Source organism: Archocentrus centrarchus, chromosome 7 (assembly GCF_007364275.1).
Source record: "Archocentrus centrarchus isolate MPI-CPG fArcCen1 chromosome 7, fArcCen1, whole genome shotgun sequence".
Lineage (NCBI taxonomy): Eukaryota > Metazoa > Chordata > Actinopteri > Cichliformes > Cichlidae > Archocentrus > Archocentrus centrarchus.
The window spans coordinates 16,807,326-16,835,068 of record NC_044352.1 but is presented as its reverse complement, the minus strand read 5'-3'; the positions used below and the strand labels follow the sequence as shown (position 1 = coordinate 16,835,068).

Genomic DNA, 27,743 nt, shown 5'->3' with positions numbered 1-27,743 from the left:
CATATATTTTTCAAATGCTTACTCTTTAATTACTTCATTTTCTTTTAATTCGTTTTTATTATTATTATTATACAGAATCAGATTTTTTTTCTTCTGCATCATAATCAATCTAGGCCCCTCACCCATGAACCTTTGTTTTGAAAGAAACAAAGGAGTTTCCCATTGAGAGATGGCATGCTACTATCACTGAAGTAATTTGGTGTTATGTGTCTGCTATTTCATAGGTGGAGGAACAAAAATAGAATAAGGCTTTATGGGAGGGACCGAAGCTTTTGAAGCAGAGCAGGTTTGTGAGCACCTGCTATGACCTGTTTATCCAGCTCACCAACACACAGGGCGGAGGAGGAGGGTTTTCGTCGACCGTTGAGAAAATAAAGCGGGGGTCTGGAATGGCTTTTGGGATTAATGGTCTTCAGTTGCGGAGAGGATATTTCAGAGGCTCTTCGAGGCCCTAACGCCATCTACTGTAAAGTAAGTTTGATATTGGTAGGAAGACGCCCGGGATTGTGGGTGGTTTCAGAATGTGTATTTGCAGTTTAATACATTTAAATTACTCCGGGTTGCCTTCGGTTTTCACTTCACACTCACAGGGTTATTTAAAACGGCGATATCGTGCCGGTTATCCTGAGCTGCAGAGCTTCAGTCTGGGCTGTAACATGAAGCTAGCTTCCCTGAGCTGCGCGGTGATTCAGCTTTGACGACGGAGCTGCGTTTACACCTCACCTGCTCTCTTTAAAATCCCCCCAAACACGGTGGGGAATTACTTTGTTATTATTTGACTGCACGTATTTTAACAACATTAGCCCAGCTACGAGCTCTTTGTAGCCGCATCTGCTGAATTTAAAAAGGAGATGCGTTAGTTTGTGGCATCGCGGTGGTAAAGCAGCCGCGGAGGAAGGACCGTGTTTAACCGGTGATAACGCTGTTATTCTGCAATAACAACAGCTTATATTTTTTGCATTATAGGTAAGCGGAGGCGCGCTTATTGTCGCATGCAAACACTTATATTAAGCTGTGTTCAGATGCACAAAAGAGTATATGTCGTATGCTTCTTTAAGGAAATTCCTCATGTAAAACTAGTTAACATGGTTTCTTATCTCATGCAGGTTGTAGAAAATCACTGGAGCTACACACCCGCGTCTTGGCCTATTAATAACATTTTATAAGGAGAGGAGGCTGCTGGGATCTTTTAGTAAGGCTGCCGGTATCACCCTAAAGCTATATAGATCACAGAATGAAACTGTGATTTAATGATCTATTAGATGAGGCCGTTCTTCAGCGCCACAGCAACGCTAGTGGTCTATAAAGGTATGTTTCAGTAATTTTTTTTAAAAATCTGGATGACCGTAGCATGTATGTGGCTTACGATCCCAAACAAGAAGCAAATGGGACAGTGCATTAGTTCCTCAAAGATAAAGATACAGTAAGCAGAAGTCATGCACAACGCTGCTCCGGAAATCGTGGCAGGATACCCGAGTGGTAGCGTGGTGGATAAAGATGCCAATCCGGAGACAACCTTGGGGAGCGCTTACTCTCCAGTGGACTACATGAGCATCACCAGCTTCCCCAGGTTGCCAGAGGATGATGTGATGTCTGGGGAAAACACCCTGAAATCACGCAAGGATGATGACAACGTACTGAGTGAGCAAGATACAGGTCAGTCTGCCATGTCAGAAGTTATTAAAGCAAAATATTTTACTCAGACACAGTCATGGTTACAGAGGAGCTTGTTTTTTGATTCACTGACTAAAGTGGACATATTTTGAATAGCGTTTGGTGCGGTGTTGTTGTGTCTCAGACCCAGATCTGTTTCTGAAGTCGGCTCGTCTCCAGCGCCTCCCCTCCTCAGCTTCAGACCTGGCTAGCCATGATACCGTGTCACTGCAAGAGACCAACAGAGACCCCTTTACAGAAGAATGTGCCTGCCAGCGAGATGGACTGACAGTCATCATCACAGCCTGTCTCACCTTTGCTACGGGAGTCACTGTGGCTCTCATCATGCAGATCTACTTTGGAGACCCACAGGTTGGGATTGCATGTCTGTTTTCTGCACCCATGTTTGCACACTGTTCCTTCGCTCACCGTGGGTGATTATGAGATTATGGGTGACTCAACATGCTTCTAAGTTACCGTTCATGCACGCCCATGTCATTCTGAAGATTTCTTTTTTTTTTTAAACTTTCTACCTTGTCTTCTGCAAGGTCTTTAACCAAGGAGCAGTGGTGACAGATGTGGCTCAGTGTACATCTCTCGGCTTCGATGTTCTTGGGAAGCAGGGGTCCAGTGTTGACGCCGCCATCGCTGCTGCCCTGTGTTTGGGAATTGTCCACCCTCACACCTCTGGTATTGGAGGGTGAGTTTATAGGAAGATGTCGATCTCTGCTGAAGACAACTGCCGCCACTGAGTTTCTCAGACCTGCTTAAATATGAATATGAAGACCACTTTTTGCTCTGTTGATGTTCAGTGGTGGAGTTATGTTGGTGCACAACATCCGGAAAAATGAGACAAGAGTCATTGACTTCAGAGAGACAGCACCATCAGCTATCCACGAAGAGATGCTGCTGACAGACCTTCAAAATAATGTAAGGAATTATTCTGGAGTACTCTTTATTATACCTATTTGAGATTACTTAGAGAGATGAAGTCAGCCTTGTCACTCTTTTGATTACTCATTCACCCTGTTTATTTGTTGCATTTCAGACTGGCTTGCTGGTGGCGGTTCCTGGCATGCTCAGTGGGATGCATCAGGCACACCAGCTCTATGGCAGGTGAATAGCTACAGTCAATTTTTTCTTATGCCATGAATGTTTCCTGGTTTCTGGATCGGCTGCATTCTTTTCTTCTTGGTTATTGTTTAATTCACCTTGTTTGTGACGCTCCTCGATGAAACAAACGCCATCATTTTCTTTCATTGTGCTTTTGAGATGAGAAAAGCAAAAGCTGATAATTTGAGCTCTGAAAATGCTGGTGCTTCTCTCATTGTTCAGAACTAACGCAGTGACTCATTGTGAATGTAAGCCAGCTGTGTTAAAAGAAAAGCCAGTGACTTATTTTTTTCAGATTGTTAAGCTGCAATTACTCTGATCCTGTGTAATTATCCTGATCCAGAGGCCTCGGCTGTTAAGAGCTAACCTGGCTAATCCATTTAGGGAGGAAATGTGGCTTTTCAGTTTGAGAAAAAATACTCTTTGAAAATGAGGAGTGTCTATATGAGATGTATAATATTTGTAAAAGAAGGCAGACTTGCATGATCTTTGATTTCATCAGGATCCCCTGGAAAGATGTCGTTACTATGGCAGCAGATGTGGCCAGAAATGGATTTAACATTACACTTGACTTGGGTAAGTGTAGGGTGATATATAGAACAAATTACTTGGTGAAGTCACTGTCTTTAACTGCCCCCTTGGTCTCTCTACAGCTGAAACTCTGGCAAAAGTTAAGAGCCAGAACATGTCGGAAGCGTTTCGGGATTTATTCCTGCCCAACAACCAGGTTCCCCTCACCGGACAGTTCACCAGACGCCTCGATTTAGCAGCCGTGTTGGATGCTGTTGCTGTTAAAGGGATATCGGCGTTCTACAGTGGAGATGTGGCCCAGGGAATGGCAGCTGCAGTAAGGACAAACCTTTTTTCACCCATCCACAGCCATAATTATATAAGTGTTCATGAGTTTTGTATAGCCTCCATGGTGAATCGTTTCCCCTCTCAAACATCAAGTCCCTGTTATACTTTTTCTTCTATGGTGAGGGTCAGGCTTACACCTTCATGTTGTGACAAAAGGTGATGTGATCATAAGTCTAGAATGACTGAAAGAAAACTCAAATTAGTTATAGTAATTTCACAAAAGGAAAAGATTATTCACTTTGCGTATGTAGGTCTGAATTTCTGCTACAGCGGCCTCTTGTTCCTCGGTGTACAGCAGAGGGAAGTAAAGCTTAAGAGAAATCTAACTTCACTATGACTACAGGTAAACTGATCTTCAAATGAAACATATTTTATAGACTTGACATAAGCATACATATGCTTCTGTACATGTGGAAGTACTTCCATGTCTATAAAACTGAAATATAAAAAAAACAAAAGCTAACCTAAATAGAAAAAATTCAGTGCAGTCTCACAGCAGTTTGTGAAATAATCACGACCTCTAATCAACTGATTTCTGTTCCTGTACACAAATTTCCCAGCATTATTTTTAGGCCCCTAAGCATAATTTTTCATCAGTCCTATGTAATATGTTCTGAAACGTTTCCATTAGTGTCGGGTGCAACATGTTCCAAAGTAACACGTTCCATTTTTCAGTGACACAGTAATGTAACAGGTCACTGTGCTAAATTAAATAATCACATTACAGTTACAATTATGTTGTTACTATTACAGCAGTTCCTCAGTTATCTGCACACCAGGAAGATAGAAAGAGGGAAAAAAATACATACTTTTTTTTTTTCCCATGCACAGCTGACCTATAATCAGCTGATTTCAGTTTGTATGCTAGGAGGAGGGAAGTCCCTGGATTTAAACAGGTAACAAAGGCAGTGATGAGTCAGTCAGACTTGCAGCCTCCGTTTCTACCTGTTCACATTGCTCCAGTAGAATCACTGTGGCGATTGCTTTGAAGTCTCTGGGCTGGTTTTTGGCTGCTTTTTGTTCACATGTAAACACTAAATAAAAAAAAGTTTGTATGTGTGTCCTCATTAGGATAGGGATTTGTGTTGGCATGTGGAACTGTAGCCTAAGGATTATATTATTATTTAACAGTGTATTTCAGGTCATTTTACAGAGTAACGCAAACGTGCTGTAGCGAGTAGTATAACAAATTACTTTCTCCAGTTAGTAACTGCAGAGCACAGTGCATTAGTAATGTATAAAAAGTAATGTATAATACATTACTCTTTTTGAGTAATGTCCCCAATGGTAAGTCGAAGAAAAAGGATGGATGGATGTTAATTCTAAATATTTGATTATGCATTAAAAAGGAATTTGGAATTAGGAATTTAAAAACTAGTGAAATGCAAAGGTTGCTACGTCGCTTTCAAATGTTGGTTTCTTGGTTGCCAGGGTGACCCATCCCCACATTTTCTGGACAGCATAAGTGCTGCAGACACAAGATAAAGTCCAGACTGAAATGCATTCCTTGTAAATTCATGCTGTCAGAAATGTTGCGATTCATGTCCATGAAGATGATCAGAGAAATTGCTTTTTTTTTTTTTTGTGACTATTTCACATTTTGCTCTGAGACTGGGCTGAATAATTACAGATCTTGCAACAGAAAATGTGACAGAATGCAACACAAGAGCGCATTACATACAATTATTAAGTGACGGATGTAGATATAAGAACTCAAGCAATATCAGCTTTATGAGATAATTCATTTCAATGAAATTAGATTCCTCTAATTACCCATAAGTTTTTTTTTTGTTTTTTTTTAACATGTGAGGTGGCAGGCATCACAGCACATGAATGGTCAATATAAGTTATACCATGTTTTTAGCCTTTAAATGCTTTTTTTTATTTAAACAGAATCTAATATGTCACAGTTTTTAAATAAGTATAGTTTCTGTTAATGGTAAATTTAATTAAATGTTTCTGGCTCTTAAAAAAAATGTCCTGTTCGTAACTTCAGCATTCAGGATAAAGATTACTCATCTCTAAATTTAAACTTATTTTTCATTTTTAATAGGTGCAAGAAAGAGGTGGAGTGCTCACAGAGGAAGATATTGGAAACTACAGCTCAGTCCTACAGAAGCCGGCAGAGATCACCTATCAGGGTAAATACCAGTTCAGCTCTTAGAGAAAAAACGCCTTACAGAGTAAGGAATGTTTATGCAGCAAGCAGAGTGTGGACCCAAATGCGAGACTTGGGAGCCAGGACTTAAACGCAAAAAGCAGCTTTAATGCTGAAGTTTCTTCCAAAATTACAAAAACAAGGCAGGACAGGACCCATAAATAGAGAACTCAGAAACAAAAGGAAAACCACAGGATAAGAGAGCACATACAGCAAAAAACTGAGGAAGACTGAGGGACTAAATGTGCACACAAGGTAATTAGGGAGAGTGGGGACAGCTGGGGAGAACGAGACACAGGTGAACCGAATCTAACTAATGAGACAAGGGAAGAAAAACTGATCACAAAGAACACAAAAGACAAAACTATCAAAATAAAACAGGAAGTGCAGAAAAAAAACAGACATGAATAAAATTAATATAGGAGAATTGACACAGAAAGGAGGAACACTGAGGGAGGAACTAACTAAAGTAGGGGTCTCAAACTGGCGGGCCGCATCCGGCCCTGCTCCCTACTTCTGGTCCGCGATTTGATGTCAGAAATATAAGACAATTTGGCCCTTTAAGTGACTTTTTTGACATTTCGCTTTCCCCTTCAATTAAGAGGAGTTAGCGAAATGTCAAAAAAGTAACTTAAAGGGCCAAATTGTCTTATATTTCTGACATCAAATCGCGGACAGGAAGTAGTGGGCGGGGCCGGATGCGGCCCGCGAGTTTGAGACCCCTGAACTAAAGCAACTTAAAACAAGATTAAATACGCTTAATATATAGATTTGATATATACAAGAAATGATATAAACACTAAACAAACCAAAAATCAGTAGAAAATTTACAAAAACAAAGCTTGATCAAAAAAATTCAAAAACGCTGGGCAACTGACCCAGGACCCTCGACAGCACTGATCTGTATCAGTTCATACAATGTTCCTGTGAACACAGCGTGTCCTTCCAGTATTTATTTAGTAACAGCCGCTTATATTTGCAGTTGTACATGACAAGGTTAAAGGGTTAAAGCTGGGTTGTGCAGTATGTTTTTGGTAGAAACAGAAATCCATAACAGGTTTTCAGATTACTGTAATTTAACCAAAGCAGAGGGAACTGGACTCTTGCCCTGTCTCTGAGCTCTGTTTTCAGGCTACCCTGACAGGACTTTAGCCTGTCTTTTTTTTTTGGATTAGATCAAATGTAAAGAGTGAAGAAGTCCATGATGGAAGTGAGATGGAAGTGGTGGCCTGATGTGTTTAGTGGATGATTTTACCCTGTATGGAGCTGGAATCCTATAAAGCACTGACTTATTTTTAGCTATAAACCACGTGTTTCTTCTTCTTGAGCTTTAAATGGTGCACACCTCGATACTTTGTGCTCACACTGTTGTTGACCTTGGAATTCAAATGAAATGGATAACACATCTTGTCAACCGTGTATATTTCATTGTTTTCATTCTTCTCATAGTCCACCTGTATTATGCAGTAGTATTGTACCTTTGCTTTGCAGTGTGTTTTAGACAGAGAACACATTTCCAGTTTATTTATATTCTGTCTAATGATCGTGTTTCTGAAGGACACCACGTGTTGGCAGCCCCAGCTCCACATGCAGGCATCGCTTTGATCACTGCACTGAACATCCTTGAAGGGTACAACATCACCAGCCAGATGCCCAGAAATGCCACCTACCACTGGATTGCAGAGGTAGTGCAAAACATTTACTGCTGCTTACAGAGCATTAAGCATGTTCAAAATAAACTGATTCACAGTATTTAAAAAAAAAAAATTTAATATGCATTAATCTTCCAGGCTGTGAAGATAGCTTTGGGCCTTGCTAGTGAGCTGGGAGATCCCATGTATGACTCCTCCATCCTAGAGATTGTTGCCAAGATGCTGAGGTAGACATCAACCCACCTAACACCCATATATATATTGAATATATATTGTATAAATCCATCCTAATTGAGTGAGACATTTTATTTGAACCCTGCCCTGTCTGTTGCAATCTCCAAGTAAATCACAGGCTTCCCAATTACGCCAGATGATCAGCGACTTTCAGGCATTCCCCGTCCAGCATTACACGACAACCTTTACCTTGGAGAATGGTGCAGCAGCAGCCCAGGTCATGGTCATGGGCCCAGATGACCACATTGTGTCTGTAATGAGGTGTGCAGCCCTTAAAATGCGCTATAAGCAAATCCCAGAGACTGTAAAGAGTTGATTAACATCTGTGGAATATGCAAATTAAGATTTTTCTTCTTCTGTTTGTTTTAGCTCACTAAACAAACCATTTGGCAGTGGGATAGTGACTTCTTCAGGAATCCTTTTGAATAGCCAGATTCTAGACTTCTCATGGCCTAATAAAACACAGAGCTCATCACCTAACCCAGTAATTGCAACTTCTATGTTTGATACTTAACTGATTTCTTCATAACACATTTGTAGCATCTCTTATGGATTGTGTTTTCTTTCGGTGTAGCATAACAGCGTCCAGCCTGGTAAAAGACCCATGTCCTTCCTGATGCCCACAGCAGTGAGGCCAGCCGTGGGGTTATGTGGCACATATGTAGCTGTTGGGTCATCCAATGGAGAGCAAGCTCTCAGTGGCATAACGCAGGTTACTTAATTACTGAAGGAATTTGTAACATTTTTGTCACTGTAAAAATATGTGTTCCCAGAAATTTAATCTGATGTTGGTCCTAAAGACTCAAAGTAAATCACTCTTTTCTTCCAAACAGTTTATTTGTGCATCTTAAAATACATCTTATTCTGATCCTTTGTAGGTGCTGATGAATGTTCTGTCGTCACGTAAAAACATGAGTGACAGTTTAGCGTATGGAAGACTCCACCCACAGCTGCAGCCCAACATCCTCTTAGTGGACTGTGAGTTTTTCTTGCTGACCAACTCTTTTGTTCGGTTTGATCCAACCATAACAGTCTTGCCATGACATACGATATTCGCCATGCAGACGGTCCTGTAGTTCCCTTGGATCACTGCTTACTTTGTCATCAGGTTGTGGTTTTTTTGTACACTATGCAAAATAGAGGAGGAGCAGGAAAAGCAGCAAGTAGCTCTGTTGTCATAGAAAGCAGATGACAGGTTTACGGTTACTGTGGAACAGCACAATGGCCCTCACTGTCAGATTTATCACACATGTGCATTGGGTAATTATGTCCTTACTGCCATGTAAATCAAACGCATTCTAAATCAAAGGGCTCATGTTCATTGCCTACAGTCTGCACACTATCTCCAGACAGCCACGCCCCTATGTCTCTATATAAGAAAACATGTTTACCTGGAGATTAAGTGGAGAGTGTGCTTATGATGTAAGAGAAAAGCTGTCACTGCTAAGGCAAGAAAGGGATAAAAATTAGACCGTAAGTGATGCCACCCAATAATGATAGAAGTCATTTTTAATGAAAGATAAGATCAGTTAAGATAAGCTAGATGAGATAAGGGACACTAGAATATATTTTAATTAAACAGTTAAAGCCTACACCTTTCCATTAGTATTTTGTTTTCTTTCCATACAATTGAAGTTTTGAGCATTTTTTGATCCCTGATCCCCCAGTCACATACAGTGGTACAGTATGCAAAAGTTTGTGCACCCCTGATAATTTTCATGATTTTCCTTCCAATCATTGGTTGTTCAGATCAGCAATTTCAATTAAATATATCATATAGCAGACAAACACAGTGTACATATTCATATAATACTTTCATTCTCTGCCTATATCTGGCATTCATATACACGCTCACACTCCAACAGAGCCATCTGGAGCAACTTGGGGTTCAGTATCTCTCACAAGGATACTTCACCATACACATTCGAGAAGCCAGTGATCAAACCACCAATATTCCAATTAGTGGACACCGACCTGTAAATCATGTTATGTTTGGAAATTTTGTGTGAATTCATGTTGCTTTTGGGAATGATATAATATACAATCAATGGCCAGTTTATTTGGTATAGTCCATACATGTATGGACTAACCAATAGTGGACAATAGAGGATTGGAAAAGCATTGTCTGCTCTGATGAGTCTTGATTTCTGCTGCAACATTCACATGGCAGGGTCACACTTTGGCATGAACACTATGAAAGCGTGGATCCATCCAACCTTTTATCAATGGTTCAGGCTGCTGGTGGTGGTGTAATGTTGTGGCAAATGTTTTCTTGGAACATGTTGGGCTTCTTATTAACGCTTAGGCGGCATTTAAATGCCACAGCCTACCTGAGTATTGTTGGTGACTATGTTCATCCCTTTATGACCACAGTGTACCCATCTTCTACGGCACTATGTCACAAAGCTTAAATCATCACATTCCTGAACATGACAAGGAGTTCACTGCACTCAGTCCAGAACTCGGTCCAGCAGAGCACCTTTGGGATGTGGTGGAGCAGGAAAATCACATCATGGATGTGCACTTAACACATCTGCAGCAACTGTGTCGCTATCATATCAACAAGATCTCAGCTCAGTGAGGAGCAAGGTGTTCCTAATTAAGTGGCTGTTCAGTGTATATCTCTGTAACATTACTCTGATGATCCAGTACAGAGCAGACATTAGGGATGTTATGTGGCTGCCAGGCCTATATCCGCGCTGAAGCCAGCCACAGATCTGGCTAATAATGAACCCGCACTTGTCCACGTAACCTAGCAACTAAGTAGATGAGCTACTGGAAAAGATGGAAATAGCAACTTGACAGCTTTGCTTGACTGGGTAAACTAAATAGCATACACTTGAATGCATTGGTTAATGATTTTAATGAGTTTTTCTTGATAGTTAAATGGCCTGAAATGTAGAACAGCCTACATATAATTTCAAGTCAGCATTTTTTTTACTTGCAAAATAAAATCTGAGAGAAAAACAGGAAAATGAATACTGTGTTACTAAAAAGCTTTTTTTGTGTGTTTATTAGAAATATGAAATTCTTCTTTGGTTCTGTTTATCTTAAGAAGTGGGGTACACTACTACTAGGTAGTGCCCTCTGTTTTGCCACATTTGGCTCCAATCAGCCCAATAAAATACAAAAGAGGAATGTGACCAGCCAAATCAGTAGCTAATCTAGCTAGGCTAAGCCTATTGGTATTGATCCAGTTGGATCCTAGCTTATGAGCCATTGCTGTGGTTTAACAAATAGCCTGTCTCTCAGCTACCAATACTTAGTAGTTGGTAGATGAGAGGCAGAACAATCAATCATCACAGAACATCCTGTAACTTGTCACTTGTTTTAATTTTGCCCCTGAACCTGTGTAATAAGTCAAAAGCCAGCAGACATGCTCTTGGTTACAAACCTGATATACTAAGTCCCTGTAGTGTTTAAACACGCTGTGTGCCCATGACTGCTATTTATATTAGCTCAACATTACATTAGTACCATCTCACACTTTCTCTTTCTCTCCTGCAGCCAGGTTTTTAGAAGAGGACGTGAAGCTGCTGGAAGCCAAAGGTCACAGGGTTGAGAGGAGAGATATTCTGTCTTTGGTGGAGGGCACACGGCGAACCAATGACCTCATCATTGGAGTGAAGGACCCCCGTAGTGCTGATGCCTCTGCCCTTACTATGTCCAATATGCCTTAGTGCATCCGTCCAGTCATACTTATATATAATGCCGAGAGGGTAAGACTAATTCTGTATGATGCCTAACGAAGGAGTAAGAGGGCTGCTGATCAGCTAAAAGTACTCGCTGCTCTCGCTGAGATGACCTTGTAGGAATCTGACAGGGATCCTCTGATTGCTAATTTGTTATCATCACAAGAATACTAAAATGATCACCATCTTGCACATAAATTATTCTTCCACAGCCTCATGTAACATTCAGTCATGGTGTACATAGTGTTGAAAATATGTGTCCAAACCCTTATCTTTGGTGGCGTCAGTCTACAGCCTGCATTATCAAGAACAGAGTAAGGAAATGCTAGGCATGTTCATAAATGAATGTGTGGTGCATTCCAGGTCAGTGGTGAAAACAGTAATCTTTAAAGGTGAAATTGAATTTGTTTAGCAGCTAGTTTGAACCTGGATCATTCAAGAGTGAGCAGTTTTATATAAATGAATGACTAATTAATTGCACGGCTGGGGAAGACATGAAAGAAATTACGCCACACCATGAAGTCACCCACGGGTTTGCTTTTCATTGTCTTGCACTACATTTCACCGTTAAACCAAATCACTCGTAAGATCAAGTGGAGTGTTGAGGGTGATTGTATTTATACCAGTGTCACACATGAACAAGACTGTCCTGAACTGAACACAGAGGCTAATGCTTTTACTCCCCTGCTTTTTACATGATGTATAACTGTGATTAGATGTTGTTTGGTACAACTGCTGCAGCTTTAACACCATGCAAACAATCAGTGGCTCTCGGGACCATTTTTAAGACTAACCATCAACGTTATATGTTATACATAAATGTGATGAGACCATCCTATCTCAATTGATTTCCTTCATCAAGAGGTATTTGATTCAGTTTAGCAGGTTTTAAATATCATTTACTGGAAATTAAGTGAATTTAAATATGTAATTTAAGAAATTTGAGTTGTTGCATGATTTTGTTATTATTTTGAGCTTGTGAAGGGTTTTTTTGTTGTTTTTTTTTTTGTTTGGTTTTTTTTTTTGGATCTAGGTACACTTGTCCTTAGATTTGGATTAATCGGATTCTTTAGAGGTGGATTGAATGCAATGACTTTTTATATGAACAAAGCCAGCAGCTTTTTGTAAAGCACTGCACTTGAACACAAAATGGCTTTGATCTTTAAGTCCAGAACAGCCAGTGATGACTAATCAAAGTGGGCTTTTGACCTTATTTTCTCCCTCACTAGTGCAATATGACTGTTGATGCTTGTTTCCTGGACTGTAGAGTACCATGCCTTAAGGCACACATTTGCACAGTTTGATGTTGCACCTGATGTTTGATTTGATGTTTGCATTTGTTGCTGATTTTAACAAAAGCCAGCACTGTTCAGAAATAAAATGTTTGCACACATCCTAAATGCTAAAGATTGTCTGTTTTTGAGTCTTTTCATACACTTTCATTGTGCTGATGTACAGCACTGTGCAAAACTCTTGTGCCACCCCTCATTTCTTTACATATTACTTCTAAGGAGCCAGATTTTCATAGAATTTCTTAAAATGGTCTTCAGCAATAGTTCTCCAGGCTTTCTGGAGGTCTTTCAAAGTTTTTCTTTGGACACTAGCTGCTTTTTTCACTATTTTTCAGTCCAGTCCTTGTACCTGACCATTTTCAGAGGAAGGTGTTTTGTAATTCATAGGTCAGTGTTAAATTCATTTAAGTTTAACAATGACCTATGAATTATTCAAGCCTAAAAAAAGGCATCTAACTCAAAGGATGAGTTGGGTGCTGGTCCTTTTGGACCAATTTTAAATTGTTTTTTTACATGAATCCACAAAAAGTTCCCCACAGTTTGACAGGCATAAAATAGTACTTTTGCATCAACAAGGTGATTTTCAAAGCAGTATTAACTGAAACCTTGGCATATCTTGATGTGGCGTACAGTGTTCCCTTAAAGTTTGAGGGAACTCAACAAGTGGAGGGCAGAAGAAATAGCAAACCTAGAAAATTATTTACAGCAGATGAACAGTATCTGAAAGTCATGTCCTCAAAATGAGGAAATAGGGAAAAATCCAGCAAGGACCTGACGCAGGACCTGTGAGATGCATCTGGCTCTTCATGTGGCGTTTGCCAAAATCTCATCAGAAATGCTCTCAGTTGAAGGGTGGCAGTCAGAAAATCATTCTTAAGTAAGGGAAACGGAGAAAAGGCTGAAGTATGCCAAATTACACAACAACTGGACTGAAAAGCCATGACAACAGAAACACACAGAGGAACACTATCAGTCATGGATTGGCCTTCCCAGAGCTTGGACCTCAAAATTACTGAAGCAGAGTGGGATCATCTTGACAGAGAACAAAACAAAAGGCAGCCAACATCCAAAGAAGAGCTCTGAATGTTCTTCAAGAAGCCTGGAGAATTGATTCTGAAGACTACTTAAAGACATTGCAAGACAGCTGCCTAAGAGAGTTCAGGCTGGGTTGAAGAATAAAGGTGGTCATACCAAATATTGACTTTTATGTTCATTAGAATTGTACAACCACTGTTTTGCTTTATATACTTTTTTGTATTTTATGTTTGCACATTTCAATAAATTGCTGCACCTATTTCTCATTTTCCAAGCAAAGTATAAAAAAACAAGGGGTGGCTTGAGACTTTTGCACAGTACTGCATTTAAACAAAAACTGGAGGGAAAAAAGTATTTGACTGAAAAACCCTTTAAAAATTAATCAGTTGTTATTTTACAAAGATAAAATATGGTCTTTCTTAATTTCTTTCTTTCTTTTTTTACAATTATTATAGACAAATCTTTTATTTTACTTCAGTGACTTGTATTATTCGAAAGGGTACTTCCTCAGTTGGGTTTTTACTTTGAAAAGCATTGCCGGAAGTAGGAACTGCGTGCGGTAACTTTGCACCGTGTTTGATTCATGTTTTGTTAGCTAATCAAGTAAGCAGATGCCGACTGCTTGAAGTTATTTTCAGATGAATATATGTGGTAAGGCTTTTGCTTTTCTTACATGTATTTTGTTTGTGATAATATGTAGTATGCTAAAGTTAACGAATCGGGAAGCTAATGCATTGCGTTTCAGTGCATTCATGGTGAATTACCTTGTGTGCTGTCCGGCTAACGTAGCTAACGTTTGCTAACTGGAGCCTTTGGAGAAGGCAGGAGGAGAAGGCTTGACGTTAATTTTATTCTCTTTCATATTATGGTTCAAACCGTGTTTCGGCTGTAAATGATGCTCATGGGGCAAGAAAATTCACAACCAGCACAGGATACGGGAAATCTGTGGTCGCCCTACGGATTTTGATCGCTTTACGTTAGCTTGTTTGCGCTAAGGCCCATGCTACTGCAGGGCCGTTCTTGTGAAGCAAACTACCCCCGTTTTATTATTTATTTATATGTTGTGGGACTTTAATTGACACTGATGGAAATGAAAATGTGCTCCAAATAACCTGATCTCTTACAGAGCACTTTTCTATCATTTGGCATGTCTGCTATAATAAGTTCAGCATCACAGGTCAAAGTGACGTCATTGTTTTACAGGTGTGTTAACGTGTGTTTTACAGTCATACTCATTTACATCACGTGAGTTTGTATGTCTGTACAGTACTGTGTATAGGTATTGACCCACCCCTCATTTCCCTATATGTTGTTAGGCAGCTTTCTTGTCATTTGTTTAAGTAGTCTTCAGGAATAGTTCTCCAGGCTTCTTGAAGGACACTCAAAGTTCTTCTTTGGATGTTGGCTCCCTGTTGTTCTGTTCTTTGTCAAGATGATCCCACGCTGCTTGTAACTTTGAGGTCCGGGTTCTGGGGAGGCCAATCCATAACTGATAGTGTTCCATTTTGTATTTTTCTATCCAGGTGTGCCTTTACTGCACTGGCAGTGTGTTTGGGATCATTGTCATGCAGAAAAATGAAGCTGTTGCCAATCATAAAGTTTCAAGATGGTATTTTCATAGTGGATAAAAGTCTTGCAGTACTTTTCCCCAATACCACTGGCTGAAATGCAGCCCCAAACCACGAAAGAGCCTCCACCATTTTTATAGATGGCTGTAGACAGTTCTATTTGTGTTATCTTTTGGCACTTTCTAGATTCAACTAAAGATATGGGAACAGAGTATATGTTTCAGCAGCTAGGCTGCTACTAGTAAAAGTGCCTAAATATACAATTTAAAATTGGTTCTTTGCTTACTTGCCTGTTATGTGTAGACAGAACACTCATTCATTTCTTGCGTTTAGGTTCCTTTTTCATGCTTGAATGAGTCATGGGTTGGTGTTAAATGGCTTACCAAATAAATATATCTGAAATATTCAGGTACAAGGACTGGACTGAAAATGAGTGACAAAGTGGCCAATGTCTAAAGAAAAATTTTGAAAGACCTGAGAACTATTGCTCAAGACAAGAAAGTCTGGCTCATTTGAAGCAAAACAAAGAAATGAGGGGTTACTCAAGACTTTAACTCAGTACAGTATGTCTGCATTTTGTTTACCATGAAGATTACAGCCCACAACCTACAGCTGAACCATCAAGCATCTGAATGTTTTCAATTATTTGTCACAATCAGGACAAATGATGCTGTTGACACTTGTCACTTTTGTCATTTCTTGACTGAGACAGTGTGGATCATGAGATGGAGTTGTGACATTTTCAGTACATTAACCAATACATATACCTTGGTTTGATTATCAGCTGACACCCAAGTACCAATCCCTTACAAGAGTTGGACGTAATAGTCTGTATACACTCTATTTATTAGGCAACATCTGGCTTAGTATAAAATTTGCATTACCTATTACCTATCTAATTATAATCTGTGTCTAATGTGTGATTGCAGCATAAAACAGTTCACACGCCACTCCTACTAAGAAGGGAGGATGGCACATCGCCACACCCCACCTAAGTCGTCCCAGAGGACAGAGTACCTTGAGGCTGATACTGAATCCGACAGGGACTCTGGTGTTGGGGATGATGCAGGAGAGGATGCTGACAGTTACCATGGAAGCACAGTAACAGAAGAGGAGAAAATTGAGGAGCATGACGGCGTGGAAGAAAAAAGCAGGGAGGGAGAAGATTTTACAGTCTTTATTGCCTTTCAAGGGAATATGGATGATGAAGACTTCACTCAAAAACTTGAGACTGTCCTCAGCGGGATACCGAACATGCTCGATATGGGTCAGTTTTATTTTCTTTAACTCTTTCATTTTGAAAAAGTATTTGGCATAATTTTGAAAAACTGCATACAAATAGATAAACGAATGGAAACTTTCCAGTGCTGTCACCTACTGATGTCTGCATTTATATCAGTATTTAACAGGCTTCATTTGGATCTTTCCATGTTCCTGATTCCAGTATTGAATTATAGTTTTTTGACACTGAATAATATAAAATTTCATTCTAATGTCACTGTTTCAACTTTAACTTTTAATAATATATTATTTTTGATCATTGTCAAAATATTTGATGGACACTTTGACTGTCTCGTAAAACAGGTTTTACAAACATGAAGCATGTCCCTGTTACCCTTTGTGTTCCCATCTTTTTTTCCACACCCACTTAGAGAAATCTGCCTTCTATGCACTGAATTGCAAAACCACCTCATTAATTATTGGTTCTTTAGGCCATGAACGGCTACAACCACAGCACGTGGAGCCATGGAACAGCGTGCGGGTTACCTTCAACATTCCTCGGGATGCTGCGGAGCGACTCCGACTGTTGGCCCAGAACAACCAGCAGCAGCTCAGAGAGCTGGGGATTCTCTCTGTCCAGATAGAAGGTAACGAGAGAGTAGTCACAGTTCACTGCACCTCAAAGCAGGATGCATGAAACTATTTTGGTCTGTGGCACTTAAAAATAAAGGGTGCAAAGTAGACTGTTGGTTAAGTTAGTTATTGTTTCTGTCCATTGATGTTCAGGGGAAGGGGCCATCAATGTGGCTATGGGACCAAATCGAGGACAAGAAGTCCGGGTGAATGGACCAATTGGTGCGCCCGGCCAGATGAGAATGGATGCTGGTTTTCCTGGTCAGCCTGGTCCAGGTATTAGTTTACTGAAATTAATACACAAATTAATAAATATACAAAATAGCCTTAAACTGTGCTTGAATTTTGTCTAGTAGTTCTTTTACTAGTTTTTGAAAAAATGAATATCTGTCTTGCATTCTTTTCATTTGATTCTTGTTATCCTTACTGTGTTGTTAGTAATTGTGAATCTATTATTTTCTTCAGAAGGATTTAGATTCAAAAATATTATTTGTTTATTGCTATTATATGATAAACTAATATGCATGTATTTCCACAAGGAGGGGTACGGATGGCAAATCCATCGATGGTTCCCCCAGGGCCTGGCATGATAGGTCAGACTATGTTACCAAGTAGTAGTGGACAAATCCACCCTCGCCTTCAGAGACCACCTTCACAAACAGGTTCAGGTTTTTATTTCTTCTACATGTTGCAGTTTAGGTTGCACATTGGACTGTACAGTAACAGAAAAACTGCTTCTTTGTTGCTCACAGATGTGATGGATCCAATGATGCCAGGTATGTCAGTTCAACAGCAGCAGCAGCTTCAGCATCAACAGGCTGGTCCCCATACCTCAGGCCCTATGCCTCCACAAGCTGCCCATCACATGCAGACTCTACAGGCTGGGAGACCGCTCAATCCTGCTGCACTGCAGCAGCTACAGCATCACCAGCAGCAACAGGCCCAGCAACAAGCTCAGCTCTCCCAACTTGGACCTAGAGCTCCATTCAACCCATCAGGCCAGATGGCTGCGCCCCCTGGCTGGAATCAGTTGCCTTCTGGCGTCCTTCAGCCACCGACTGCCCAGGGTGGCCCTGCCTGGAGAAAGCCCCCACCCCAAACACAGATGGTTCAACGCCCACCTTCTCTTGCTACAGTTCAGACCCCCAGTCATCCTCCACCCCCCTACCCAGTTGGCAGCCAGCAGGCTGGGCAAGTATTTAATACTATGGGACAGGGACAATTACAGCAACAGCAGCAGACTGGAATGGGTCAGTTTGCTGCTCCCCAGCCCAAAGGCCAACAGGCTGGCCCTGGTGTTGCAGGGCCACCAAGACCCCCTCCACCCCTACCACCAACTTCTGGACCACAGGGTAACCTCACTGCCAAATCCCCTGGCTCGTCATCATCTCCTTTTCAGCAGGGTTCACCAGGGACACCTCCTATGATGGCTCAGAGACCTACAACTCCACAGGGTTTCCCCCAGGGTGTAGGTTCACCAGGAAGGGCAACCCTCGGCCAACAGGGTAACATGCAACAGGCATTCATGGGAATGCCACAGCATGCACAGCCTGCGGCCCAAGTTCACCCAGGTGAGATGCTGTTTGTAACTATTTCTTGTTAGGCTAAAATGTCCAGTGTCAAAAAATCAAATCAAATTAAAAATGGTTACCAACCATAACAGATGGTTGGTACTGTTATGTCTAAAATAACAAAGTTACTAATAACTGCAGGTATGCCAAAGCGTCCCATGGGCTTTCCAACCCCAAACTTTGTTCAAGGTCAGGTGAGTGCCAGCACTCCAGGAACCCCTGTGGGAGGCCCCAGCCAGCAGCTGCAGAGCAGCCAAGCAATGACTCACACAGGTACAATGGCTACAACACTGCACATGTGTGGGAGTTGTTTTGTTTTGGGGGGTGTTTTGGTCATTACATTCTTAGGACAAGCAACTTTTTTTTTTTCTTTTCAATTGCTAAATATATTTTGTTTTTTTTGAGCATTTAGCTGCAGGGTTTGTAGTTTAGAGTTGCATGACTACTAAAAAAATAGCTTTTTTAAAAAAAAGAATTGCCATTAATGTATAATAAAGGGCTCAATTAATCATCATCGGCCTAAACTTTGAGTTCAACAAACTTATTGTTGTCAGCAGCCCATACAATTGGTGAGGCTGCAGCATGTGGACTAAAATTTAGGGTTTCATTAAAAGAAATAGAATCAGTTTTTAGTTTTGTCTTATAATGTATTCAGTTTACAGTTTTTAACACAAAATCACAATTCATAATTTTAATTTTGATGTTTTGCATTAAAATGGCACAGTAATTTAAAATTATTTTTTGCTATAGAGCAACTTGTGCTGTTTTTGTTAGAGGTAGGGATGTATTTGTCAAACAGTGTCAGTGGAACATGCGTAGGACAAATAGAAAAATATTACAAAGTCTCTAAACTGGACTCAGATTTTCTTTTTGGCAGATATGTGCTAATTAGACAGTGTTGCTCCTTCAGTCGGTTTTAAAGGAAACTTTGCCAGCTTTTGCATTAGTCACAAATGTGTGTGTGTGTGTGTGTGTGTGTGTATGTGTGTATATATATATATGTGTGTGATTTTTTATTTATATATATATATATAAAAACCTTGCAGCTAAAAGGACACTTGGAAAGAGCACCCTCTAATATCCACCAAGGTTGGAGTTGGGAAATACACATTTTTCCCTATCGATCACTTGTTGCCAGGGCAGTGGTTGCTGGGGGGTTGCCAACCATTCTCTAAGGCCTCTAAGGGGCTTTAAAGAAAGTTATTAGAATTCACACCAAAATTTAAGAGATTGTTCCTTTGGACATGTTCCACCGTTCCAGCAATTGTGATGAAATTTAGCTTTGCTCTTTTTTTATGAGTTTGCTGTCAGACAAACTACAAATTTCACATATTTGAGACTCTTATATTTTAACATTTCTTAAGTCTGGATTAAGTGCTTTGGTGTGCTGATAGTCTAACACGCCATGGCTCAGAATGCCGTTAGCAGAAGGCATAAAGCTGAATACTTCACATGAAGTGCATTAAGTTATTGTTTTTGTGTGTGTGTGTCCCATTTTACATTAGGAGCTCAACCATCAGCCTCTACACCAAATTCAATGCAGGGACCACCCCATGCTCCACCCAATGTTATGGGTGTACAAAGTAGCATGGCAGGTCCAGCACCTGGTACAACTGCTGGGCCTAGTATGGGCCAGCAACAGCCTGGCCTCCAGACCCAGATGATGGGCCTCCAGCATCAGGCCCAGCCTGTGTCCTCCTCCCCCAGCCAGATGGTTCAAGGCCAGGGTGCAGGTCAGACTGTCCTCTCAAGGCCCATCAATCCTGGGCAGAGGGGAGGAATGACCCCACCCAAGCAGATGATGCCTCAGCAAGGCCAGGGGGTGATGCATGGGCAGGGTCAGATGGTTGGAGGCCAAGGGCACCAGGCCATGCTGCTACAGCAGCAACAGCAGCAACAAAACTCAATGATGGAACAAATGGTTGCCAACCAGATGCAAGGCAACAAGCAGGCTTTTGGGGGCAAGATGCCAGCTGGGGTTATGCCTGGACAGATGATGCGTGGCCCTTCTCCAAATGTACCAGGTAATATGGCTCAGTTCCAAGGCCAGGTTGGCCCCCAGCAGATGACTCCACAACAGCAACAGCAAATGGCTCAACTTCAGCAGCAGCAAATGCAACAACAGCACCAGCTGCAACAGCTGCAGCAGCAACAGCAGCACCAGCAGATGAACCAGCAACAGTCACAGCAGGTTCCTATTGCTGGAAATCCTAATCAAGCTATGGGCATGCATGGGCAGCAGATGAGACTCCCTTCTGCTCACCCTCTCATTCAGCAACAGTTGCAACAACAGCAGCAGCAGTTGCAACAGAAACAACAACAGGCCATGATGCAGCAGCAGCAGCCACAACAACAACAACAACAACCACAACAAGCAGCTCAGCAACACTCACATGCCATGGGGGATCCGAATAGTGGGACAGGAGATTTGGGAGTTCAACAAATGGTCCCTGATATGCAGGCACAGCAGCAGCAAAGCATGATGGGAGGTCCTCAGCACATGCAGATGGGAAATGGACACTTTCCAGGTCATGGCATGAATTTCAACTCACAGTTTACAGGTCAGATGCCGATGGCGGGACCTTGTGGACAGCCAGGCGGTTTTCCTGTTAGCAAGGATGTTACACTGACTAGCCCATTGCTGGTCAATCTACTGCAGAGTGATATTTCTGCCAGCCAGTTTGGACCAGGAGGAAAACAGGGAGCAGGTGGGGGAAATCCGGCCAAACCCAAAAAGAAGAAACCACCACGCAAGAAGAAGCCTAAAGAAGGAGAAGGACAACAGCAAGTAGAGGGACTTGGGTAATAATTTGTACTTGTAGTTGCAGTTTTGTTTTTGCCAAGCGGTGCAGTTCATTTTCATCAGTCATCGGCTAATTGTCTGATTCTTCAACAATTTATTGTCTTCCTAGTAGTCTTGAAATGGCTCCTGGTATGGATGATGCCGAACTGCCAAATCTGGGTGGTGAACATGGTTTGGGCTTGGACACCTCAGGTCAGAAACACCCTGAATTTGCTAACAGGCCTGCAGGTAAATAACATATCATTTTTTAGCATTTAATGCCCATTTTAGTTGCTAATTCTTTATTTACAGCAACCTTTAAAAAAAATACCTATCTTTTTAAATATATTTATGAGTCTCTTTATGCTTTTACTTAGGCTTTCCTGGGCAGCCTGGAGACCAGAGAGTATTGCAGCAGGTACCCATGCAATTTATGCAGCAGCAGCAGCAGCAGCAACAACAACAACAACAGCAACAGCAGCAGCAACAACAGCAGCAACAGCAACAACCACAGCAACAACAACAGCAAATGCAGCACATGCAACAGCAGATTCAACAACAGCAAATGCAGCATCAGCAGCAAATGCAACAACAACAAATACAACAACAGCAGCAGCAACAACAGTTACAGCAACAGCAAATGCAGCAACAGCAGCAGATGCAACACATGCAACAGATACAAGGTCTCCAGAATGCTCAGGGGCAGCAGGGAATGACAGTGCAGCAGACTACAGGTCAAGGCCAGCCACAAATGCACCCTCATCAACTGCAGCAGCAACCGCAGCAACAACCCCAACAGCAACCACACCTGCAACAGCAGGTAATGATATTGTGTACATTGCCAATTTTTAGTATCAGCACAACAACGTTTCATACTTAACACTGAGCATCAATTTACTTTCTAGCAACAACAGCAGATGATGATGATGCTGAAGATGCAGCAAGAGCAGGCAAAAAGTCGTATGCCCATCCCCCCGGGAGGGCAACTCCCTCCTCGGGGAATGGGCAATCAAACTGAGGTGCAAAGACATCCTGTCTCACAGCAAGGCAACATGCCTGTAATGATTAGCCTTCAAGGACCTGGAGGGGTACCACCATCACCTGACAAAGCCAGAGGAATGCCCCTGATGGTGAACCCACAGGTGAGGGCTGTGCTGAGATACATGTTAACACAGTGCTAACATTTGCTTCTAATTTTTAGCATTTAACTTTTGAAAGCTTAAGTATTTATTTAATTGCACTTAAACAATTTGTATCGTTCCAATTTTTAGCTTGCAGGGGCTGCACGAAGAATGTCCCATCCTGATGTAGGGCAGGGTCCCCAAGCCACTGGATCTGAAGAAGCCCCTTCAGTTGCCCACCCGAAGCAGGACAGGTCTAGTGGCCCAGAAATGGGGGGACAGCCAGGAAATGGGACTCAACAGATTGTGGGCAATCAGGCCCCCAACACTCACATGATGAAGCAAGGCCCTGGTCCTGCACAAATGCCCCAACATACTGGAGCTAGTCCTCAGCAGCAGTTACCCACTCAGCCTCAACAAGGAGGTCCCATGCCTGGTCATCATTTCCCCAGTGTCCCCACAACCTCACAGAGCTCAAGGCCTAAAACCCCCAACAGAGCCAGCCCCAGACCATACCACCATCCCCTCACCCCAACTAATCGTCCACCCAGTACTGAACCCTCCGAAATTAACCTTTCACCTGAGAGGCTAAATGCTTCTATTGCAGGGCTGTTTCCTCCCAAAATCAACATTCCTCTGCCTCCCAGGCAGCCAAACCTAAACAGGGGATTTGATCAGCAAGGTCTTAATCCAACAACTCTGAAGGCCATTGGACAGGCCCCTCCTGGCTTAGCTTTACCAGGAAACAACAACAATGGCAGTGCAGGTGGAAATAACACTAACAACAATCAGCAACCATTTTCTGCTGGTACTGGTGGTGGGATTGTAGGTGCTAAACAGGACAAACCGGTTGGAGTGCAGGGTAAGAGGGCAAGTCCTAGCAATAGTAGGAGGTCAAGCCCAGCCTCTAGCCGCAAGTCAGCCACCCCAAGTCCAGGAAGACAAAAGGGGACAAAAGCAGCTGTCACTGGCCCTCCCCACCAGCAGCAGTTGGTCAACCCTCAGGGGCAAACAGTGATGGTAAGCCCTACCTCAGTACCACCAAGTCCAGTATCTATGCCTTCACAAGTGAGTGGCTGTGTGGAGGCACAGCAGACCCAGAGCACCCTTCATGGAATTCAAGGTAACCCTTCTGATGGAGTCAGGGATAGTCAGGGAATGATAACAGCAGAGCAGCGACAGATACCACACTCTCAGCCGCAGCCTTTAAGAGAGTTGTCTGCACCCAGAATGACAAGTCCCCGTCTGCCTGCACCTCAGCAGCCTAAAACTGACTTGGAACTGCAGGCTGGCACCGTTGATAGGCATCCGCCACACTCGGCACCTATACAGGACTCCGAGGTCTCACCTGCTCTCAGAGTAGCCCCGACTTCTCTAAACCAGTTACTGGATAACACAGGTGTGCCAAACATGTCACTGAGACCCATACAGAGTAGTACTGTGATGGGAAAGGACAGTCCTAAGTCTGCCTTTGATCCAGAAAGGCCACTTCACAGTAATTCCCAGAGCACAGATTTGGCAGTCTCTGTTGCGAACACGCCTGAAACTGAAGCTAAACTTAAACCTGTTGTCTCAGTACCTATTAGCAGTCCTAACTTACAGGCTGCTTCAGTTTCCAGTTCACTCCCTCCCAATAACATGAACTCCAATACTACTCCCAGCCTTAACCAAAACCCAGTTTCCAACCTTGGTGTCATTCCTAGTTCAAATGTAAATCCAACACCTACCCTTTGCAGCACAGTCAGTACCAACACTAATGTCACCCCAAGTGTAAACCCCAGTACAGTCGCTTCAAGTCAGAGCAGTTCTGCATCCACTGTTAGTACTAGTTCGAACTCTAGCTCTTCTGTAAACTCAATTGGTTCAGCTCTTAAGCCAAGTCCTAGTCCTAAAACTGTGACAAGTGTCCACTCAGTCATACAGCTCCCTGCCTCTTCTAGCACCATTTCCCCCAACCAGATCACCGTGTTTGTGGCCTCAAACCCTATCACTTCTGCCTCCACTTCACAGCCACCCACATCTATGGTTTCCACCATGGTGGCTGTCCCTCACAGGAACATTAGACCTCAGGACATCCGGCAGCAGAGCTCTGCCCCCCGACCTCCTCAGTTCATCACGACTACCCCTGTATTTATCAACCCAATTTTCCAGGTCCCAGGTGCATCTGTGGCTCCCAATACTACAGTGGTATCTCAGTCAGTCACAATGGTGGGGTCTATCCAGGTGTCAAATACAAATATCCAGCTTTCTCCTGCTTCAAGCTCCACCCAGTCCTCAGGGGCTAACATGACCAGCAGTCAGTCCACTAGAAATGCTGTTGGACAGCTCCAGATTGCCACTAGTATGTCGTCATCGAACCCAGCACCTCTCCTAGCTCCTCAGCAAAATAATCCAGCAGCTAACAAAACAGAAAGCCCTGGGGAGACTAGTTCTACTCAGAAATCTCTCCCAGTCCCACAGCCATCTCCTCATCCTAGCCCTTCAGCATCTTCCCCCTTTCAGCCACCTCTGGCTTCTCCTCCTCCCTGCTCTAGTCCGGGGGCTGTTAACACCGTCCGGAAAAGCCCTGTTTCTTCATCTCCTACTGCCCAGTTGAGAAGTAAGCCTGCACAGGCTGCTGTAGCTGTTTGTGTTACAGTGGACTCCCAGCAAAGTCCTATAGAAAGGCCTGCACAGGGGCATACAGGGGCTGTGCCATCACAGGTCTTTCATCCTCCAGCTAGTCCGGCCATTCAGACTGAAGCACAAGCACCTCATACTACTGTTTCTCCAAACATCATTAATATGCCTGCAGTCTCATCTCCAGTCACAGTTCCTAGTCAAGTCACTGCTCCTACTCAGATTGTTGGCCAGGCTTCAGTGCATGCACCAACTTCAGTCTCAACGCCAACACAGGCCATAACTTCTCAAGCTCCTGTTGTGGCTGTAGTTGGTACTCCTACTGGTGTTTCTTCTCCAGCTGCACTCTCCACGGTCCCTCTTGTGCAAAGTCCCCTACCGTCCATTGTTCCAACCCTTGGCACACCTGGCCTTGTTCAGGAGGGTCCCCAAACCACATCCTCACCAGCTGCTAACCTCAGCGGAGTTCCATCAGGCCAGTCTGACCATGCAACAGCTGTAGAGTCCTCCATCCCACCAGCTGCAGCAGCTGCTGAAACCACTCAGACCACCGCAGGTAAACATGCAGCTGTGAGCTACATGAATTTTTGAAGCAGATGAGCTCATGAGTAACTTAATGCACCATGTGTCAGTGATGCGGTGAGGACCACTCATTGCATGTTACAACAACATGTATAGTGCTACCTTATGTATCAAGTAATATTTAATGTTTCTGTTTCATATGCTCTGTGTAAACCCTCTGGTAACTGATTCCCATAGAGAGTCCATTGCTTAGCTCCCTGCATACATTTACATAGCTATATCACGTGTGGCTTTATTTGAACAATCAGTGCTTCATATTTTAATGTGTTATTTATTTAGATGTGTCAGTTGAACTATTTTATTCTTTCACCTCCCAGCACCCATTCAACAAGAAGTTCCACAGTCACAGGAACCTGCTGCCACTGAGAAGACAGGTTAGTGTAGTTATTACTGTTTTTGAATTGTTAAAATACTTCTCTCTTAAATAGAAAAGACTAATGGCATCTGATGGCACATAATTCCTTTTTTTTCTTTGTTTTTTGATCAGGTGAAGAGGTCTTGACCGGCTCTGAACAGGGGTAAGATGATGTTTTTTTATTCTTTGTTAAAGTTTGTGAATTGCTGTGTAATACCTCATGGGGCAGGGTTTTTAAGGTATCCCTTACTACTGATCTTTGAAAAAGCTGGCCTAATCTTAAGATTCATGCTCTTGAAGAAGAAATGCTTAGACATTTCAGCTTCACTGAAACTCAGGGAGTTCATTTGCTTGGCCATGGGGGGGATACATGGTGAAAACAGTGAGCCAGGTGGCCTCAGCAACAGGTACGTATGATAAGCATGCAACAATATAATTATACTAGTGCATGTCAAAATGTTAAACAAAGAACAGCCTATCACAACAACAACTCTCCCGCTGACCTTTGTGGCCATGTCTCTTTTCCTGGGGATTGTCATATTATGGTGGGGGAAGTAACGCTATGTTTGTTCAGCACAGTGTATAGTTTACCGCTGTTTTTCCACTTCTATCACAGATGGGCAAAGAAAAGAAAGACGCCCATCAACTTAGTCTCAAGGTATGTATTTTAACACGTTTGTGCTGAAAAGACACAAGCAGTGATCATGTCAGCGTAGTGGATGCTGTCGGGATGAAGACGGACAGTATCTGTGGTAGACGAGGAAAAACAGCAGAGTCCTGATTGGTATTATATCTTTCTCTGACTAGAGCAGAGTTAACTCACACCCTTGTCTGTTTGGTGACACCCTCTCGTGTTCTCCCTTTCTTTTCTTTTCTTTTTTTTTTTTTTTTCTTCTCTCTCTCTCTATCTGGTGCTCCCAGAGCTGCTGTGGAGAAGCCCAAGGGGCCAAGCAGACGCAGCTCCCGGGCAGAGAAAGAAGTGGAGGAGGAGCCAGTAGCAGACAGCAGCCTTAGGAAGAGATCAGCCAGGCCTGCAAACAGTCAGTCTGTAAAAGGTAATTTAAAAAAAAAAAAAGACAGAGTAACAGTCACTGTATCCAAGCTACACCTGCTACCATTTTCTTAATACAAATGCATCTTCTCTTTGACAGAAGCTGGAGCGAGCCCCACGCAGGCCAAAAGAAGGAAGTCTAAGTAAGCACAACTACAGTTGCGCTTACCTGTGAAACGTACTGTAAATGTTTTGGTTTTTTTTGTTTTTCTCGCTGTGAATCACTTGATAATGGTTTCTCTGAGCAGGATTATAAATTTTTACTAGAGGAAGAGACTCATGTACAGATTGTTTTAAAAGGAATCATGCTATTGTCGTGTCCATGTGAGATTGTAGTTAGAAAGTGTGCATACAGTTTGTGTGAATGTGCTTTTTATATGAAATGCTGGATTAATCATGTGAAGATAGATGGTGCAGCTTGTCATGACGGTATAATGTAAAACAAATAAAATTTTCTACCACTTTTGTTCTGTGAATCTGAGTCATTTGATTTGTGTCTTGTCTTAAATTCAGTCGTTAGTTTTGCTTATTGCTAATACGAGGTGGCCTGAAA

General features: G+C 42.3%; 2 protein-coding genes across 5 annotated transcripts; both read left to right on the top strand.

Moving 5' to 3' along the window:
• The first annotated feature begins 227 nt into the window (after positions 1-227).
• Positions 228-12,767, top strand: ggt7 (gamma-glutamyltransferase 7). 2 transcript variants are annotated; one of them, XM_030734606.1, is made up of 16 exons: positions 228-471; positions 1,107-1,656; positions 1,799-2,025; positions 2,202-2,353; positions 2,466-2,583; positions 2,702-2,769; positions 3,269-3,342; positions 3,420-3,613; positions 5,678-5,765; positions 7,340-7,467; positions 7,573-7,661; positions 7,777-7,929; positions 8,038-8,152; positions 8,243-8,380; positions 8,547-8,646; positions 11,176-12,767. In XM_030734606.1, the coding sequence occupies exons 2-16, from the start codon at positions 1,437-1,439 to the stop codon at positions 11,346-11,348; spliced, it is 2,037 nt and encodes a 678-aa protein (XP_030590466.1). In that variant the 5' UTR covers positions 228-471; positions 1,107-1,436; the 3' UTR covers positions 11,349-12,767. The 2 variants fall into 2 exon arrangements, with proteins under 2 accessions (XP_030590466.1, XP_030590467.1); XM_030734607.1 differs by lacking the exon at positions 228-471 and adding an exon at positions 519-966.
• A 1,455-nt stretch (positions 12,768-14,222) lies between these two features.
• ncoa6 (nuclear receptor coactivator 6) lies at positions 14,223-27,651 on the top strand. Of its 3 annotated transcripts, none has more exons than XM_030732628.1 (17): positions 14,223-14,338; positions 16,185-16,522; positions 16,968-17,123; positions 17,263-17,385; positions 17,649-17,771; positions 17,862-18,680; positions 18,822-18,953; positions 20,186-21,482; positions 21,596-21,711; positions 21,840-22,282; positions 22,368-22,604; positions 22,734-25,758; positions 26,102-26,158; positions 26,272-26,302; positions 26,756-26,797; positions 27,061-27,194; positions 27,291-27,651. In XM_030732628.1, the coding sequence occupies exons 2-17, from the start codon at positions 16,225-16,227 to the stop codon at positions 27,335-27,337; spliced, it is 7,080 nt and encodes a 2,359-aa protein (XP_030588488.1). In that variant the 5' UTR covers positions 14,223-14,338; positions 16,185-16,224; the 3' UTR covers positions 27,338-27,651. The 3 variants fall into 3 exon arrangements, with proteins under 3 accessions (XP_030588488.1, XP_030588487.1, XP_030588489.1); XM_030732627.1 differs by having other exon boundaries at positions 21,593-21,711; XM_030732629.1 differs by lacking the exon at positions 26,756-26,797 and having other exon boundaries at positions 21,593-21,711.
• The last annotated feature ends 92 nt before the right edge of the window (positions 27,652-27,743 follow it).

Excerpts from the sequence above, each read along its gene's own strand:
- ggt7 (XM_030734606.1), top strand. The coding sequence starts at position 1,437 with ATGCACAACGCTGCTCCGGAAATCGTGGCAGGATACCCGAGTGGTAGC. Across the intron at positions 2,354-2,465 it reads CACACCTCTGGTATTGGAGG|TGGTGGAGTTATGTTGGTGC; the intron begins GTGAGTTTATAG and ends GTTGATGTTCAG. Across the intron at positions 3,343-3,419 it reads TAACATTACACTTGACTTGG|CTGAAACTCTGGCAAAAGTT; the intron begins GTAAGTGTAGGG and ends GTCTCTCTACAG.
- ncoa6 (XM_030732627.1), top strand. The coding sequence starts at position 16,225 with ATGGCACATCGCCACACCCCACCTAAGTCGTCCCAGAGGACAGAGTAC. Across the intron at positions 17,772-17,861 it reads GAGACCACCTTCACAAACAG|ATGTGATGGATCCAATGATG; the intron begins GTTCAGGTTTTT and ends TGTTGCTCACAG. Across the intron at positions 27,195-27,290 it reads AAACAGTCAGTCTGTAAAAG|AAGCTGGAGCGAGCCCCACG; the intron begins GTAATTTAAAAA and ends TCTCTTTGACAG.